At 43.9% G+C, this 14,116-nt stretch overlaps 1 protein-coding gene across 3 annotated transcripts in view; it reads right to left on the minus strand.

Moving 5' to 3' along the window:
- The window catches only part of Cabcoco1 (ciliary associated calcium binding coiled-coil 1), a 100,386-nt gene that overhangs the window by 64,186 nt on the left and 22,084 nt on the right, over window positions 1–14,116 (minus strand). For all 3 annotated transcript variants that reach the window (XM_021174999.1, XM_029482826.1, XM_029482827.1), the window contains exon 5: window positions 8,489–8,561. In XM_021174999.1, the coding sequence (XP_021030658.1) occupies window positions 8,489–8,561 (73 nt within the window). The remainder of the gene's footprint in view (window positions 1–8,488; window positions 8,562–14,116) is intronic.

The raw sequence follows: 14,116 nt of genomic DNA on the forward strand, positions 1-14,116 counted from the left end.
GCCAAATACGGTGCCAACCAGCTTCCTGAGGGCCGGAGAGTCTTGTCCCACCAGCAGGTAATCACAGTGACACACAGAGATGCGAAATGAACCAGGAACTTCAAATCCAATAGGCATGTCTCACTGGTTGTCTAATTAGATGTCTAACATGGCGTGCATATCGTTCTAGGTAATGACCTCATTTCCGGGACACTTCTTCATCACCACAGAGTCGTTTGTGGGTACCATTTAGGAGGTGGAGGCAGGAAGAACGGGAGTTCAAGGTAATCCACGGCTAAAGAGTGAGTTCTAGGTCAGCCTAGGATGCATAAGCCCCCGTTTCAAATACTAAAACCACGGCAGGTGGCAGATGAGAGGGTTCAGAAGTAAGACGCTTGCTGCTGAACTTGAGGACCCAAGTTCTAATCCTGGGGCCCTTTGACTCTGGCAATTTGTCCTCAGACCTCTATGATCATGCAGTTTCACATATCTTTATCTATATGCACACAAAATAAAACAAATAAAAAGGTTTTCTTCCCTCCCTCCCTCCTTGCCTGGCTGCCTTCCTTCCTTCCTTCCTTTTATCCCAGGTGCTGGAGAAATGGCTCAGTATTGCAGAAGAATTGCTGCTTCCAGAGGTGTTTTTGTTTTGTTTTTGTTTTGTTTTGTTTGCACCCATGACAGAAAGCTCATAACTGCCTAAAACTCCAGACCCAGGGCATCCAACACCCTATTCTGGCCTCCATTGGCTCCCAAACACGGGTGTACATAACCATAAACAGACCCTTCCAAGCCCCTGAGTGTATACACACGCACGCACACACACACACACACACACACACACACACACACACACACACACACATTCTCTCTCTCTGTCCTGATAAAGGACATTTAAACATGTCACAATCTGTGTTACTTTTTTTCAATATTGCAGACAAATGCACATGTACACACTCATGTCTTACTATGCACTTGAGATAAACCCAGGGAACTACAGACCTGGATGAAAGGGGGCCACGTTTCAAAACTACCCACTTTTCAGTAGAATATGAACCCATTTATTTCTATTCCTGCCGGTCCAGTGGGGGTGCTTTTTTACCACACTCTCACAAGAGAGGATGCCGCAGATTAAACTTTTCAGAATGTAGACATTTTGATTGGCATTTCTTTCTTTCCTAGGGTGGGAGATTTGAGGAAAGATCTCTCTATCGCCCCAGCTCACCGTAAACTCACCATCTATCCAGGCTTGCCCTCAAAGTGTGACAGTCCTGTATTCTACTAACACAACATCCACCATGTGGGACTTTTAATTTGCCTTTCCTTGAGAACTGAAAATGTTGAAAATCTTGGCATGAGTTTATCGACTATTTAAGTGTCTTCTTGTACATATATGCTTTTTTTAAAAAAATATCTTTTTAAAATTATATATTTGTGCCTGTGTCTGTGTTAGAGTGCCTGTCGAGGTCAGAGGATGTCAGATACCCTGCAGCTGGAGTTGCAGGTACCTGAGCTGCTTCACATGGTTGCTGTGAACAGAGCTCAGGTCCTCTGAAAGCACAGGGCAGGCTCTTAAGTGCAGGGCCACCTCTGCAGCCCCATAAACACACTTTCGATATTTCCTTCAGGCAGGCGGGCGTCATCGGGTGGGCGCAAGACTTTTGTATTAATTTGCGACATGAAATTTCAGACAATCGCAACAGAGTTACTCCCTTTCTGTCGCTTATTTATATCACAGATTTTGCCTTAGAAGTTTGGTTTTTCTATTTGTCTAAGTAACCTCCTACCCCCAGATATGAGTTAAAAATTCTGATGTAGGCAAAGACATCTGGGATCTTGACATTTCAAAAGGTGTTCCATATAAAAGGAAAATTTCATGATTAAACTATGAATAGCAGAAACATATTTTCTTTTAAGGGCAGCTTCTGAGCTCTTGGTAAAAGATTCGGGGAATGAACATTTATAATTTAAAGACCGACATAGGTTTCTCACTGGACAAACAAAATCATATTTCGCAAATGTGACGTTTTTCAAACCAGAAGATGAAATTCTGCTTTCATTGCTCTTCACCATTTAATGTGGTAAAATTTGGAGCACTGGTTGAATGTAGGTAGGCCCATATGGAGCATACCAAGAGAAGTGATAATGGCCAGTCTATACTAAGCACCATGGTTGAGAGCTAGGGTTTGAGAAGTTAGCTTCTGAGGCAGAACACAGGGTTGCAGATCTCCATCAAGGGTGTCAGCGCTGGGGGCAGAAACCTAGCAGTGGTAACAATTCTCTGACTTCCCTCCCGCCCTCCCTCCCTCCCTCCTTCAGTAACAATGTCTCTAAAGCTGCACAGTGAAGGAATAATAGCTTTGGATTGGCCAAGAAATGTTGCTCAGCAACTGAGGCCTTATACATCTGGGCAGAGGAGAGGGTGGGGCATCTGATTGCCAAAATCCCAGGCTTGTTCATTCAGAGACAGGGCTGCCAAGGAGTCTCTGAGATGGATGCTACAGTGATCCAGGAGGGCAGGAACACTTGAGTGGCAGGCTCAAGCGCTGAGGAGCCAGGCGAGCTGCTATGGAAACCATCTTTAAATTATGCACCTGCCATTTATCAATTGTTTGGCTGGAGACAAATTTGCCCAAATTTCTCAGAGACGATTGATATTTAAGGGAGAGTGATTGTTTTTTCAGAGCTTGGAGGGAAAAGGCCGAGAGTGAGGTTTGATGAATTGTAGGCTGAAACATCGACCACTTTCTTTAAGTGACAGATTCTCCGGTCACTTTGTCACCCATGCCAGGCTGGGCAGATAAAGTTATTTCAACACAACAGTTTCTGATGGATTTTTTTTTTCTCAGCACACTTCCTATTCCACTGGGTCAAACACATTACATGCATTGTGATATTTTTTTTTTCAGAAGCTTGCTAATGGGCTAACTTAAGACAGAAACCTTTTTCAAGATAAAGAAAATCATCTGTGTAAGTTTGGGCATTAATTTTAAAGATTTATTTATTTATTTATTTATTGCAATAGGAGTAATTTTATCTTTAATTGTGTATATATTTATAGGTCAGCGTGTGGGTATATGTATGTGAGTGTAGGTGCTGGAGGTAGCCACAAGGGTGCATTGGATTCCCCTGGAGTTGTAGTTACACGGTATTGTGATTTTCATAGGTGTATTTTAAGGAAAGACTCCAGAAGGAAGGGAAAGGTATCGGTAGCTACCCTTCAATTCCCTCTTCCTTTTCCAAATCTATCCAGACTTGAATGCTGTTTGCATTGCTCTCTTATCCACAGACAGTGGCGGTGGCCGATGTTACTGAACTTTCCCGTTTTGTTTATCTGACTTCATACGATTAAATGAATAAAAGAAATTTTATGTTTCTGTCTTGGTCTTTTTCACCCTCCAACTACAATGTCATTAACACCCATAATCTGGGTGCCTTTTGAAATCAGAGGGGGAAAAATGTTTCCTTTATTTTGTGTTTGCTTAAGAGCATGGACTTAGAACATGGAATTAGATCTCATTGACAACCGCTGAGCTGGAAGCGCTCCGAATTCCTGTATTTGCTGACCTGAACTGGTATTACTTTGGGATTTGAAAGTCTGCCAAAGTATAACTTCAGGCAAAGTAGGCACTTAGGTGTATTTATGATTCTCTTTAAATATCTCCGCACATCTATTACATGTATATAATAGTCACATCCGGGCACAGCATTGCTTGTAAGGGCTGGGTTTCTGCCAATGGCTACATGGGATGTGCTATGGCCTGCACTGCATATTCCCACATATGCTTCCGTGGTGCTACACCACAGGCTCGGTGGCACTAGGGGCATCTGAGTGACAGAGCATCCCCTGCAGAGTAGTAACCCTGCTGGCTCTGCCTTTTCCATCTCAGTCCAGAAGGTGCGAGAAATATTGAAATAGACCAAATCTTATGAAAATTTTCATCTCAAAGGCACACATTATGGGCTTGTTTAAGCACGCTCCCACACACATGCACATACATGCATATACATATGTGCATGTGCACCTGCATAACAACTTTTGCGTGTGCCTGAGATGCAAGGTACACTGTGTCACTGCTCTGCTGAACTTAAACTGAATAAATATTTTAAGATGCCATACACAGCTCATGGTTCATGAAAACAATTCTATCTTTATGGTGGGGGTGGGGGTAGGGGTGGAGGTAGGGATTTGGTCTGCGACAATAGAACATGCCAGCTCCATGGTCTATAAGTGACTTTTCAGGTAGACCCAGTGCTGTTGTTACAAGTTAAATATGGCAGAACAGTTGTAAAGAGCTTAAATTCATGGGCTTGAGAATCCACCAGTTGTTTTCCCATTTAGCCTTTCTCTTGTCAAACTCAAGTGATGTCCCTGGACCAGCTGTCTATCTGTCAGGACATCAGGGGTCAGTGTTAAGCACACACCTGCCCTTGATTTACAAAACGTTCCTTTTGTGAAATCAGCTGGGGTTCTTGTCTTTTTATACAAGTGGTGCACGAAGGCCTTTACATTGTTAAGTGCCAGCATTAATCTGGAACAGACAGGGCTAAATACCCCTTTCTGCTTCCCAGCCTGTCCCCACGTACACCCTGCTCCTTGGAGGCTTGCCACCCAAGCCCGAGGACCAGAGTTTTAGCCTCAGAACAATCACAATAAAAGCTAGATGCGGTGACAGGTACTTCCAGTGTTGGAGGTGGCTATGCAGGACACAAAGGCTTCTGGTCCCCCAGCCTAGCCTAACTGGGGAGATCTAGGCTCCCGCAGTCTGTTTGTATTTTCTGTGATGGGTGACTTTGATGTGTGCTGGGTTCTGGTTATGGAGAAATGGCTGCTGATGGTGGTGGTGCGGTGCAATTTTGGTTTAGAGGAGGTTAGAATTATATATTGTTGATAAAACATTCTGGAGAGAATCTTTAAGTTGAATTTAATCCATATGAGGACTAATTTCCCCAAAGGTGATCTTTGGCATGTGGCACACATCTCTTAGGGTGACCTATACTCTTTTCTCTCACTATTTTCCCGTTCATTAAGAACCTGCTTATTTTCTCAGTGCCTTCACCTCCTTTAAAAAACTGACAGATGCTTAGGTCGAAAGCATCACCAACTGCCAGGCTTACCTTTGAGACTCATAGGTTCTTTTTAAAAAAGATATATTTACTAGGGTTAAGGATGTGTATGTGTGTGGGTGTGAGCCTGTGAGATGAGTGCAGGTGCCTGGTGTGACCAGAAGAGGGCGCCAGGGTCCCCTGGAGCTACAGTAACTACTGTCCTCTGCAGAAGTAATGTGCTCTTAACTGCTGTGCCATCTCTCCAGACCCATATTCATAATGGTTTTGGGCTGATAGCTGAGATCTCACATACTTAAGTTAAAAAAAACCCAAAAAACAACAACAAAACCAACAACATCTTGCCCCGTTTTCCTAGTTCTCAGAGGAAAGGTTAGCGCAAGGTGAATTACAGTCTGCTGATATGGTATGTGTCTGCCGCAGGTGAAGAGGCTGTTAGTGTGTGAACTGGGTTTAGAGTTTTGTATAAGGTGGCAATCTAGTATATAGAGGGTTACCCCAGTTGATACTAAATGCTGTTTTTTTTTTCTTCTAAATACTCATATGTGCCATGTGCTAGATTTCTACACATCCATTAAGTTTCTATCTAAATTTTATAATGATGATAACAAACAATAATACTTAATCTAATGTTGAGAAATCACAGGGCCTTCCCATAACAGACGCCAGGACAGTTGGCTGAGCTTGGGCCTCTTCTTTCATGACCATGTATGTGATATTTAAATCTCTCCCCCCAGTCTCTTGCCTTCCCCCTTTCTTTTCTGAGGTGACCAACGATCATTTCTGAGTCCACCTGAGCAACCCAGAATAATTCTGCCCCATCCCAAGTTCCTCCACTTAGTCAGTGGTTTTCTGAAGTACACGGATTAGCACGCAGTCACTACTAAATGCACAGCTAGCTGGTGCTCAAATACCTGATGGTCTCTCAGCTAAGCTGAGCTTATGCTTTGAGCTGTTTCCCTGGTTGTTTGAAGGAGGACAAACTGGTCTGTTTTTCTTTCTTTCGTTTTTTTTTCTTTTGTTCATTACTAGAACAAAACACTCAGGGCAGACTAACTTTATGCAGAAGAGCAGTTAATATGCCTCACAGTGCTGGAGATTTAGTTGCTCACTTGACCGTGACTAAGGTGAGATCCTAATGGTAGACAGTGACACCGTGGCAAGGGTATGTGTATGAGGGAAGAGCTCTCATCTTCCATCAAGATGTCAGCAAGATATTAGGTTCCACAATCCCTTCTGAGGATGCTCCTCTAATGACATATCCTCTCACCAGGTACTGCCCTGTTCAGGGTCTCCTCAGCTCCACAGTGTCACACTGGGGACCGGGAGCCGACATGGGTCTTTGATGGACACACTTAAACCACGTTCATGCCTCACCATGTGCTTCGAACAAAATGTCTGGAGTGCACTTGGAGGAGGTCAGTCATTTCTATCCATAGGTCCCTCCTTTCCATGTTTCCCCCCCCCCCTGTATTGTGTTTTAAGATTCCATGTCATAGGTCCAACACAACTGCACACAGTCAGGACTGCTCACTGCATTCCCATGACACCCCCGACACTCATCTGAACCTCCCATATTCCCAGCAAATGAGTTGTTAGTGCAAAAACAGTCAGAACTTTTGACCAGTTCAAAGATACAGCAGGAAGAACTGTCAGATGATGTCTACCATTTTATTATGGAACCTGTAATACTTGGTTATTCCTTTTTTGTTTGGCAGCTGCCAATTAACATTGCCTGGGTCTAATACTTAATTGGCAGATGGAATATGGGAGCATTGAATGCCATTTATAATTTTTATTTTATTTTACCTTTTACAATTTTTCATTTATGATCTGGATATATCTGTGAATAGAGGCATGTGTATTTCACTCGAATCCTCTAGCAACAGTTAAGAAAGAAACTCGGGTTTATCACGGATGTTTCGCTTGTTGAATGTGAAGCATGCCCATGACTCAGCATCTCTCATTTGAGCCCAGAGCTCTGGGGCCAGCATAAGCAGTCAGGAAGTAGTGGCCCAGGCTCATGCCCTCTCTATTAATTATCGACCTGCTATTTGCCCCAGAAGTCATCAGAGACTTCCTCGATACCACAAAATACACGATAGCAGCTTTTGGTGGTCCTTTCCAGTTCGGCTCTGGAAGACCCAGCGTCCTTCCATTAAGCACACTTTGTCACTCTGACCAGCTTGGGGCAAACACAACAGAGAGTAAACAAGTTGGTCCCTGTCTACCTCGTCCATGTGACTTTTCCATGCTCGAGGATGCCATCAGACCTGGGCCTTGCCGTGCAGAGGCACACAGTAGGAGACAAACGCTGTGACATGTTCTTCCTGTACCTACACATCTGCCTCTGCCGATCTGGAAGCACTGTCGCAACCCAAGCCTCCCTAGGTAGACTGTACAGGGGTAGGTCTGCCTCGTGCTTAATCTGAGGAAAGGCGGATGGAGGGTGGGGCTCCCTCGCCACCATTAACGACAATGGCTGTGCCTGTCACCTGTCCTTCTAGGAGGCAGAGGAGCTGCTTAAGGAGAGGGAGCCCTGTCTGGAGCACTTTCTGTAGCATCCTCATCTCACTGAGACGGATCCTCACTCCAGGTTCCTTCCCAATACTGCACTTGCGTGACTTATCTGAGAACACTTCCTGTCTTGCCATAGACTGTTCACTGTAAAATCTCCCTTCTTCCATTTGTCACCCAAACGGTTCTTTAGGGTGAATTTCAGAAGGTCCGTGTCCTGTGTGACACTACGGGCTGTCACATGTCAGGGAAAAGCAGCATGTGACCTTCTCCTTGGGGGAACATTCCCGTTGAGCTGCTTGACTATATGAACCCACAGGAGACACGGGAGGAATTCACAAGGATGATGGATGTTTGGGTAATGGGAGCCAACATTTAGCAAGGGAAGGTCAGTTGAAATTAAGGGGCGGGGGAGAAAAGAGAAGATAAAACCCTCAGAGGCTGTGTGTGTAGAGAATGAGCTCAAATCCTTTGTTAGAAACACAATGCCATGAATCAGGCTTGCTCCAGGGAGGAAGTGAGGTTTGAAGCAGGTCTTAAAAAGGAGCAGAGGAAGACAGCAGAAAAGAGAGAGAGAGAGAGAGAGAGAGAGAGAGAGAGAGAGAGAGAGAGAGAGAGAGCCAGGCTGGTCCATCTCCTGACTTTATTTGGGCTGAAACAAGAGAATGCTATTCGACAGTGGTTTGTCCAACAATCTGAAGATAGTTAAATATGCCACAAACAGTTCTCCCCACGCTCAGAGACAGCTTACTTTCCTAACTGGAGTCTCACCTGGCATGAGTAGAGTATTCTTGTTAGTGCTTGCTTGTAATAACGCTTCAATACCTGTGACTCGGAATTGCTCTGAGCAGTTCCAGATGCAGGCGCGCTAAATAACCCAGCAGAGTCTCCCCCCACCCCTTCTGCCCCCTGCTCCTTCACTCACCTCGGTCCCGATGACAATTTCTTCCCTGGTGGAGTAGAACAGAAACTCGTAGAGCCTGTAGTGCTGGAATAAGCTGAAACACGAAATACACATGCAGCTAGTATACGTTGGCAGTGGGAGAGAAGAGAAAAATAATCTGAGGCAAAGGAATGGGGCTTTGGCCAAGCTGGAGAGAGTCAACCGAGGTACAGAAATCTTTCACTCCCAAAGGAAGCTGCTTGGGAATACTGGGGGACTCGAGTTTTGCTTTTTAAGACACCAACAGGACTACATGGGCCTTAGAAAGTGTTAGCAGATCCATCTGTGACATGCCAGAGGGCGACCAGGGTGTGTCTAGGGTAGAGAAGCAGCCACAGCAGCCATTCTCAACCTGTGGGTTGTCATTCCTTGTGTGTGTGTGTGTGTGTGTGTGTGTGTGAGAGAGAGAGAGAGAGAGAGAGAGAGAGAGAGAGAGAGATCAGATATCTCAAATATCAGATATTGTATTACAAACAGTAGTAAGACTACAATTATGAAGTAGCAACTTAATGATGTCCTGGTTGGAGGCCAGCACAGCATGAAGAAGTGCATTAGAGGATCACAGCCTTGCGAAGGTTGAGGACCACTGATCTAGTGTGTTTCCTAGTTGAAACCTAGCACCCTCCCCGGAAGCTGTCAAATTCACAGCATTGGCTGTGCTTTGCTCTAGACCTGACTCAGTCCTGCTACGCATTGGGCCATTTTTTTATACCCAAAACGTCTCACACCGCCAAAATGTTTCAATATTAAATCAGTCTCTAAGAACACCAGGAAAAAAATGGCCTGGCAAAGTCTAAAATTTGTTTCTGAGATGTCTGATCTCCCTGTGGGCTGTGTGGTCAAGCATCAAAGGCTGGCATACGTTAAGGCGGGTCATTTCCTTTTCTTCTCACCAAAAAGCTAGGTGACGGTCAGTGGCTACAGTCTATGGAGAGCTCAAAGTCACAAGTTTGCAAATAAATATTTCTAGTAAGTTAAGAGCTTGGTGATGTATCGTTGAGAGTTAAAAATGTTACCGAAGAGCTGATTTCTAATATCCTGTTTGTGATAATATTTGAATTTTTCTAATTCTCTTCCTGCTGGTTGGGAAAATTAATAGACTCATAATATAGCAAAATGCCCAAGAACAACAACAACAAAAAAAATTGTCTTCGTGGTTTTCTCCTTCACTCTGGTGAGCTTCGGCTATTTAAGAAAATTGATTTTAATATAACTGAGAAATTAACATTTGTGAAAATGTAGCTACAGAGCATATGTAATAATGGCTTCTTCTGGCTGCTGCAATGGATCAAAGTTTCAATTCATTTGAAATCAGTGGTGAAATCCTCGGGCAGCTGGGCCCCTCTGAGTTACATTAGCAGTGAGGCTCCCTAGGGGCTCAGCCCATTAAAGAGTCGTGGCTGTGTGGGCGCAGTCAAATTTCCTTTCTTCTGTACAGACCTTGAATATCTGATATATTCATCACCACTCCCAAGACTAACTTAGCTTCTGACATTGCCTTGATCTGATGGCTAGAAAAACATGGAGATTAGAGAGCTCTGGTAACCCACCGAAGCAAAGTAAATTCAAATCCCCCATCTTTTATATTGGTGACCTGGAGAGACTTGTAGCATCAGAAACATCACAGGGGCAATAACTGATGTTGGGGTGTAAATGATTAAATACCTTATTTCAGAGATAGCTAGCTTGCTACTCTCTAAATCAGTGGTTCTCAACCTTCCTAATGCTGTGACCCTTTAGTACAGTTCCTCAAGTTGTGCTGAACCCCACAGAATTGTTTTCATTGCTACTTTGTAACTGAACTTGGCTACTGCTATAAACTGTAATGTAAATGTTTTTCAGAGACAGCGCTTTGCCAAAGGGGTTCTGACTCACAGTTCTAAAAGAACTAGAAGAAAATCCCATTCTGCCCATCTTGGCCACGTTTTACTAGACACAGAACATAGGGTAAGAGGTTTCCACTCAGAAATGTCATAATCTTCCAGTCTCTGTGTCCTTGTTGCATATGGGGATGGGGTTGCCCTGTGTCTGCTGAGAGGATGCCATGGAAACAGCATCCATGACTTGGGTATGATGGTCAATGATGAAGCAAGGAGGCAGGGTCTGGGCCAGGACCAGGATGTATCCAGGAGAAGATATTCAAGGGGACATATCCTGAAGAACCATCCTCTCCCCGACTCTTTGCACCCTTCAGCATCTCCAGGGAGCAAATAGGGGCTTCACCTGAGGACTGAGGGACGCTTCAGTTGTGGGACCGTATTTTCTATCTCTCCCATTGGGCTTCTGTTGTCTAAGTTGTCTGGCCAGTGCTATGCATTGTTGGGCACAAAGCAGAAATGGACTGTTGTTCTTACAGTGGGAGAGATGTGGTTTTCATGGGGAAAAGAACATTCAACTAACAAAGGGTAAACATTTGCATTTCTAATTGCATGTATGATATATTATACATAGTTAATTAGATTGCATAAGCAGATAGCACTGTGTGTGTCTCTCTGTATGTTTATGTCCTTGTTTAGATCGTCTAAGGAGATAGAAGTACTACCCACAGTCATGTGGAGAAGAGATTTTGGGATCAGTATTTCCAGAGCATAGGTTAAAAATATATTATTTAGACTAGAGTGAGAGTGTCTAAAGAAGTGTTACTGACAAGGTCAATTTTGCACCACTGTGCAACTCTTTCCTCCTATCTGTAGCAGTCCCTCCTAGAGGGAGAGTTTTTATGACACTTGGGTTGACAATAAGTCATTACGGCTGAGGAGATCCTGGTACTGGGGGATCAAGAAGTCCAGGATGAACAAGATTTCGAGGCCCCACCCGAAGGTTGGATAAACAGTAAGTAGTCACTAGAGAGAGTCACTGGTACAACTGCCTGTCATGTTTTTCAGGGAGCTCGAAGGATGTGGCTTTCACAATTGTCACCCATGCTGTGGATGGGGATGTGGGTGACTCAGCTACCTTTGAGTCACCCATGCTTCTGTAAGAAATTCTAATATGCATTATTTCACTAATCTAGACTTGGGCAGAACTACTTTTTGGTCTGTCTCTTCATTCTCTCAGGTGAATAGGCATGCGTTCACGTCTCTCCGGGAATAGTCACGTGATGCACATGCCATGAGTCGTGGTGGAAAAAAACTCTTTCCCTTAAATTGAGTATGGCTATCAGTGATTTAGTCAACAGAAAATCAGGCTGAACTGAAGCACACACGCTTTTGATAGTTTAGTCATCAGCATATTTATAAAACTTCATAATCTTGAATTGAACATGTTGTGTAATTTCACTCCTACTAAAGTTCTATTTGTGGACCCATGAGGGACTCTTAGCTGTTCTGGAAAGTCTCACACTGCTACATGCAACTCCATTATCGATACCCTAATTCCGGATACCCTAATAACTGATACTTTATCTTTTGTGTAATAGCTATATTTAAATGCAGAGATCACAATGTGGAGACTTAGCAGTATTACATTTGGATTTTCTGTATTTGACTAATCTCTTTAAATAGTCTTTTCATTACGAGATGTAAGATTGGGCATGTGGAGCCGTTCAGATGTGTGCTGAGGAACATTGCCCAGGGAGATGAGGAGCTGAGACAAGGAAGGCAGTTTGTCCCACACTGTCAGAAAGGGTCATCATGGCATGCGTGGAGGCTTTGATGCTGAGCTCAGGGCTCAGCTGTAAAAATGTGCCCTGCCAGACAGACAGCATGTATGTGCAGATGAAGGAGGAAGCCAGTGCAAATATGCATGGTCAACTTACCCTGTCCAGGGAATCTCAAACCCTAAGGGGCAGGAGGGCCTCAGGGCACAGATTCTCACGTGTGTGCACATGGCATATGTGTGCTTGAGTGTGTGCTTGTGATCCTGTGTGCTTGCATATGCTTGTGTGTGTACAAGTTTGTATACATGTGTGTGCATGTGTGAGTGTGCATGCATATGTATATTCATGCATGTGCCCATGTGTGCATGTGTGTGTATATATATATATATATATATATATATATATATATATACATATGTATATATATATATATACATTGTGTATACGCATGAATATACATGTGTGTGCACATATATACAAGTGTGACGTGTATAAGCACTCATGTGTGCATATGTATATATATGTGTGTGCTTGTGTGTGCATGTGTGTGTTCATGTATGAATGTGTGTACTTGTGTATGTCTGTGTGTGTGTGAGTGTGCAAATTCAGGTGCGTGCAATCCGTGGTGGGTGTTAGAGGTGAGAGGACAGCCGGTGTTATTGGTCTGTAGGTGTTGGTCTTGTTCTTCACCCTGTTTGGGACATGCTCTCTCTTGTTCACTGTGTCATAGGACAGCCTGGCTGCCCCAGAAGCTTGTAGAGATTCTCCCAGCACCACCTGCTATCTCCCTATGTGTCTATCCTGGTCTTCTAGGCATGCCTGGCTGTTTTGTGGACTTGAGGATTGAAACTCAGGTCCTCAGGCTTTCTCAGCAAGTATTTTACCACAGAGCCATCATCTATACCCAGCCCTGAGGGCAGGCTCCCATCTATTTCTTCCTCTCAGCCTACTGGGGGAGCTTGTCTTGCTCTAAAGGATGTGTGCTTCTATGGCTCTCGGTGAGACTAGCACACTAGGAGACATGCTTTGTATTAATAAAACCAAATATAAAATAAAATTGCACTGTATTAAATGCTCTCTTATATAAACTACTGTGTTATATGCCACTGTTAAGCTCCACCAGAAATCAGTATATAAGCTTTATTTTATTAAACACACTAACATTTATAGCTTCCAGATGATACTCAGATCTTTGCCACGCGAATCTTGAAGCTGTGTAGGACATTGGGTTGTTGAAGGATGCTAAAGATGATGTTGGGAAATAGAGACCCAGTTGAAGAGAGAGCGCAAGGAGACTTCAGAGATGTAGTTAGTTAGAGGCGACTTTCACCTACTGCTGCTCCAGTATTTGTGAAGTCTCTTTGAAGGCAGGCACGCCTTGCACACAGGCTTTGTGATGAGCTCTCTACCTACAGACAGATTTCAGGCTGAGGGTAGCTCAGCACTTGCTGCTCAGACCCGAGGACTGACATACAGGTCCCCAGCTGTAATAAATGCTGGATGGGCATGGTGGACTGACACATATCCCATTGCTCAGGAGGTGGAGACAGGCTTTGCCCGGGACAAGCTGGCTAGTTGAATACACTAAATTGGAGAGCTCTGGATCCAAGGGAGAGACTCAGTCTCAGTAAATGAGGAGAGGAGCAATTGGGGAAGATAAGGGACTTCAGACACATCTTCACACATGTGCATTCTTGTACACGTGTGCTCCTGTGTAAGCAAATACACATGCAGCAAACACAGGCAAAAAAAATGGGATGGATGTCTTGCTTCAGTAGTGGTGATATAAAAATACTATAAAAATACTTCCATGCCATAAACCATCATTTTCTAAGTAGAAAGTATGACTTTATAATGAGTTAAACTGGCCATTACTTCAAAATATCTTAGAGTATTTAACAAATTGGATGAAATATATGAATTTCTTCTTTATTGTTTTTCCCATACTGGGGTTTGAGCATCCAGCCTCATTCTTGAGAGGGGCAAATACCCTATGTAGGAGCTACACCCCT

This window comes from Mus caroli, chromosome 10, assembly GCF_900094665.2.
Source record: "Mus caroli chromosome 10, CAROLI_EIJ_v1.1, whole genome shotgun sequence".
Classification (NCBI taxonomy): Eukaryota; Metazoa; Chordata; class Mammalia; order Rodentia; family Muridae; genus Mus; species Mus caroli.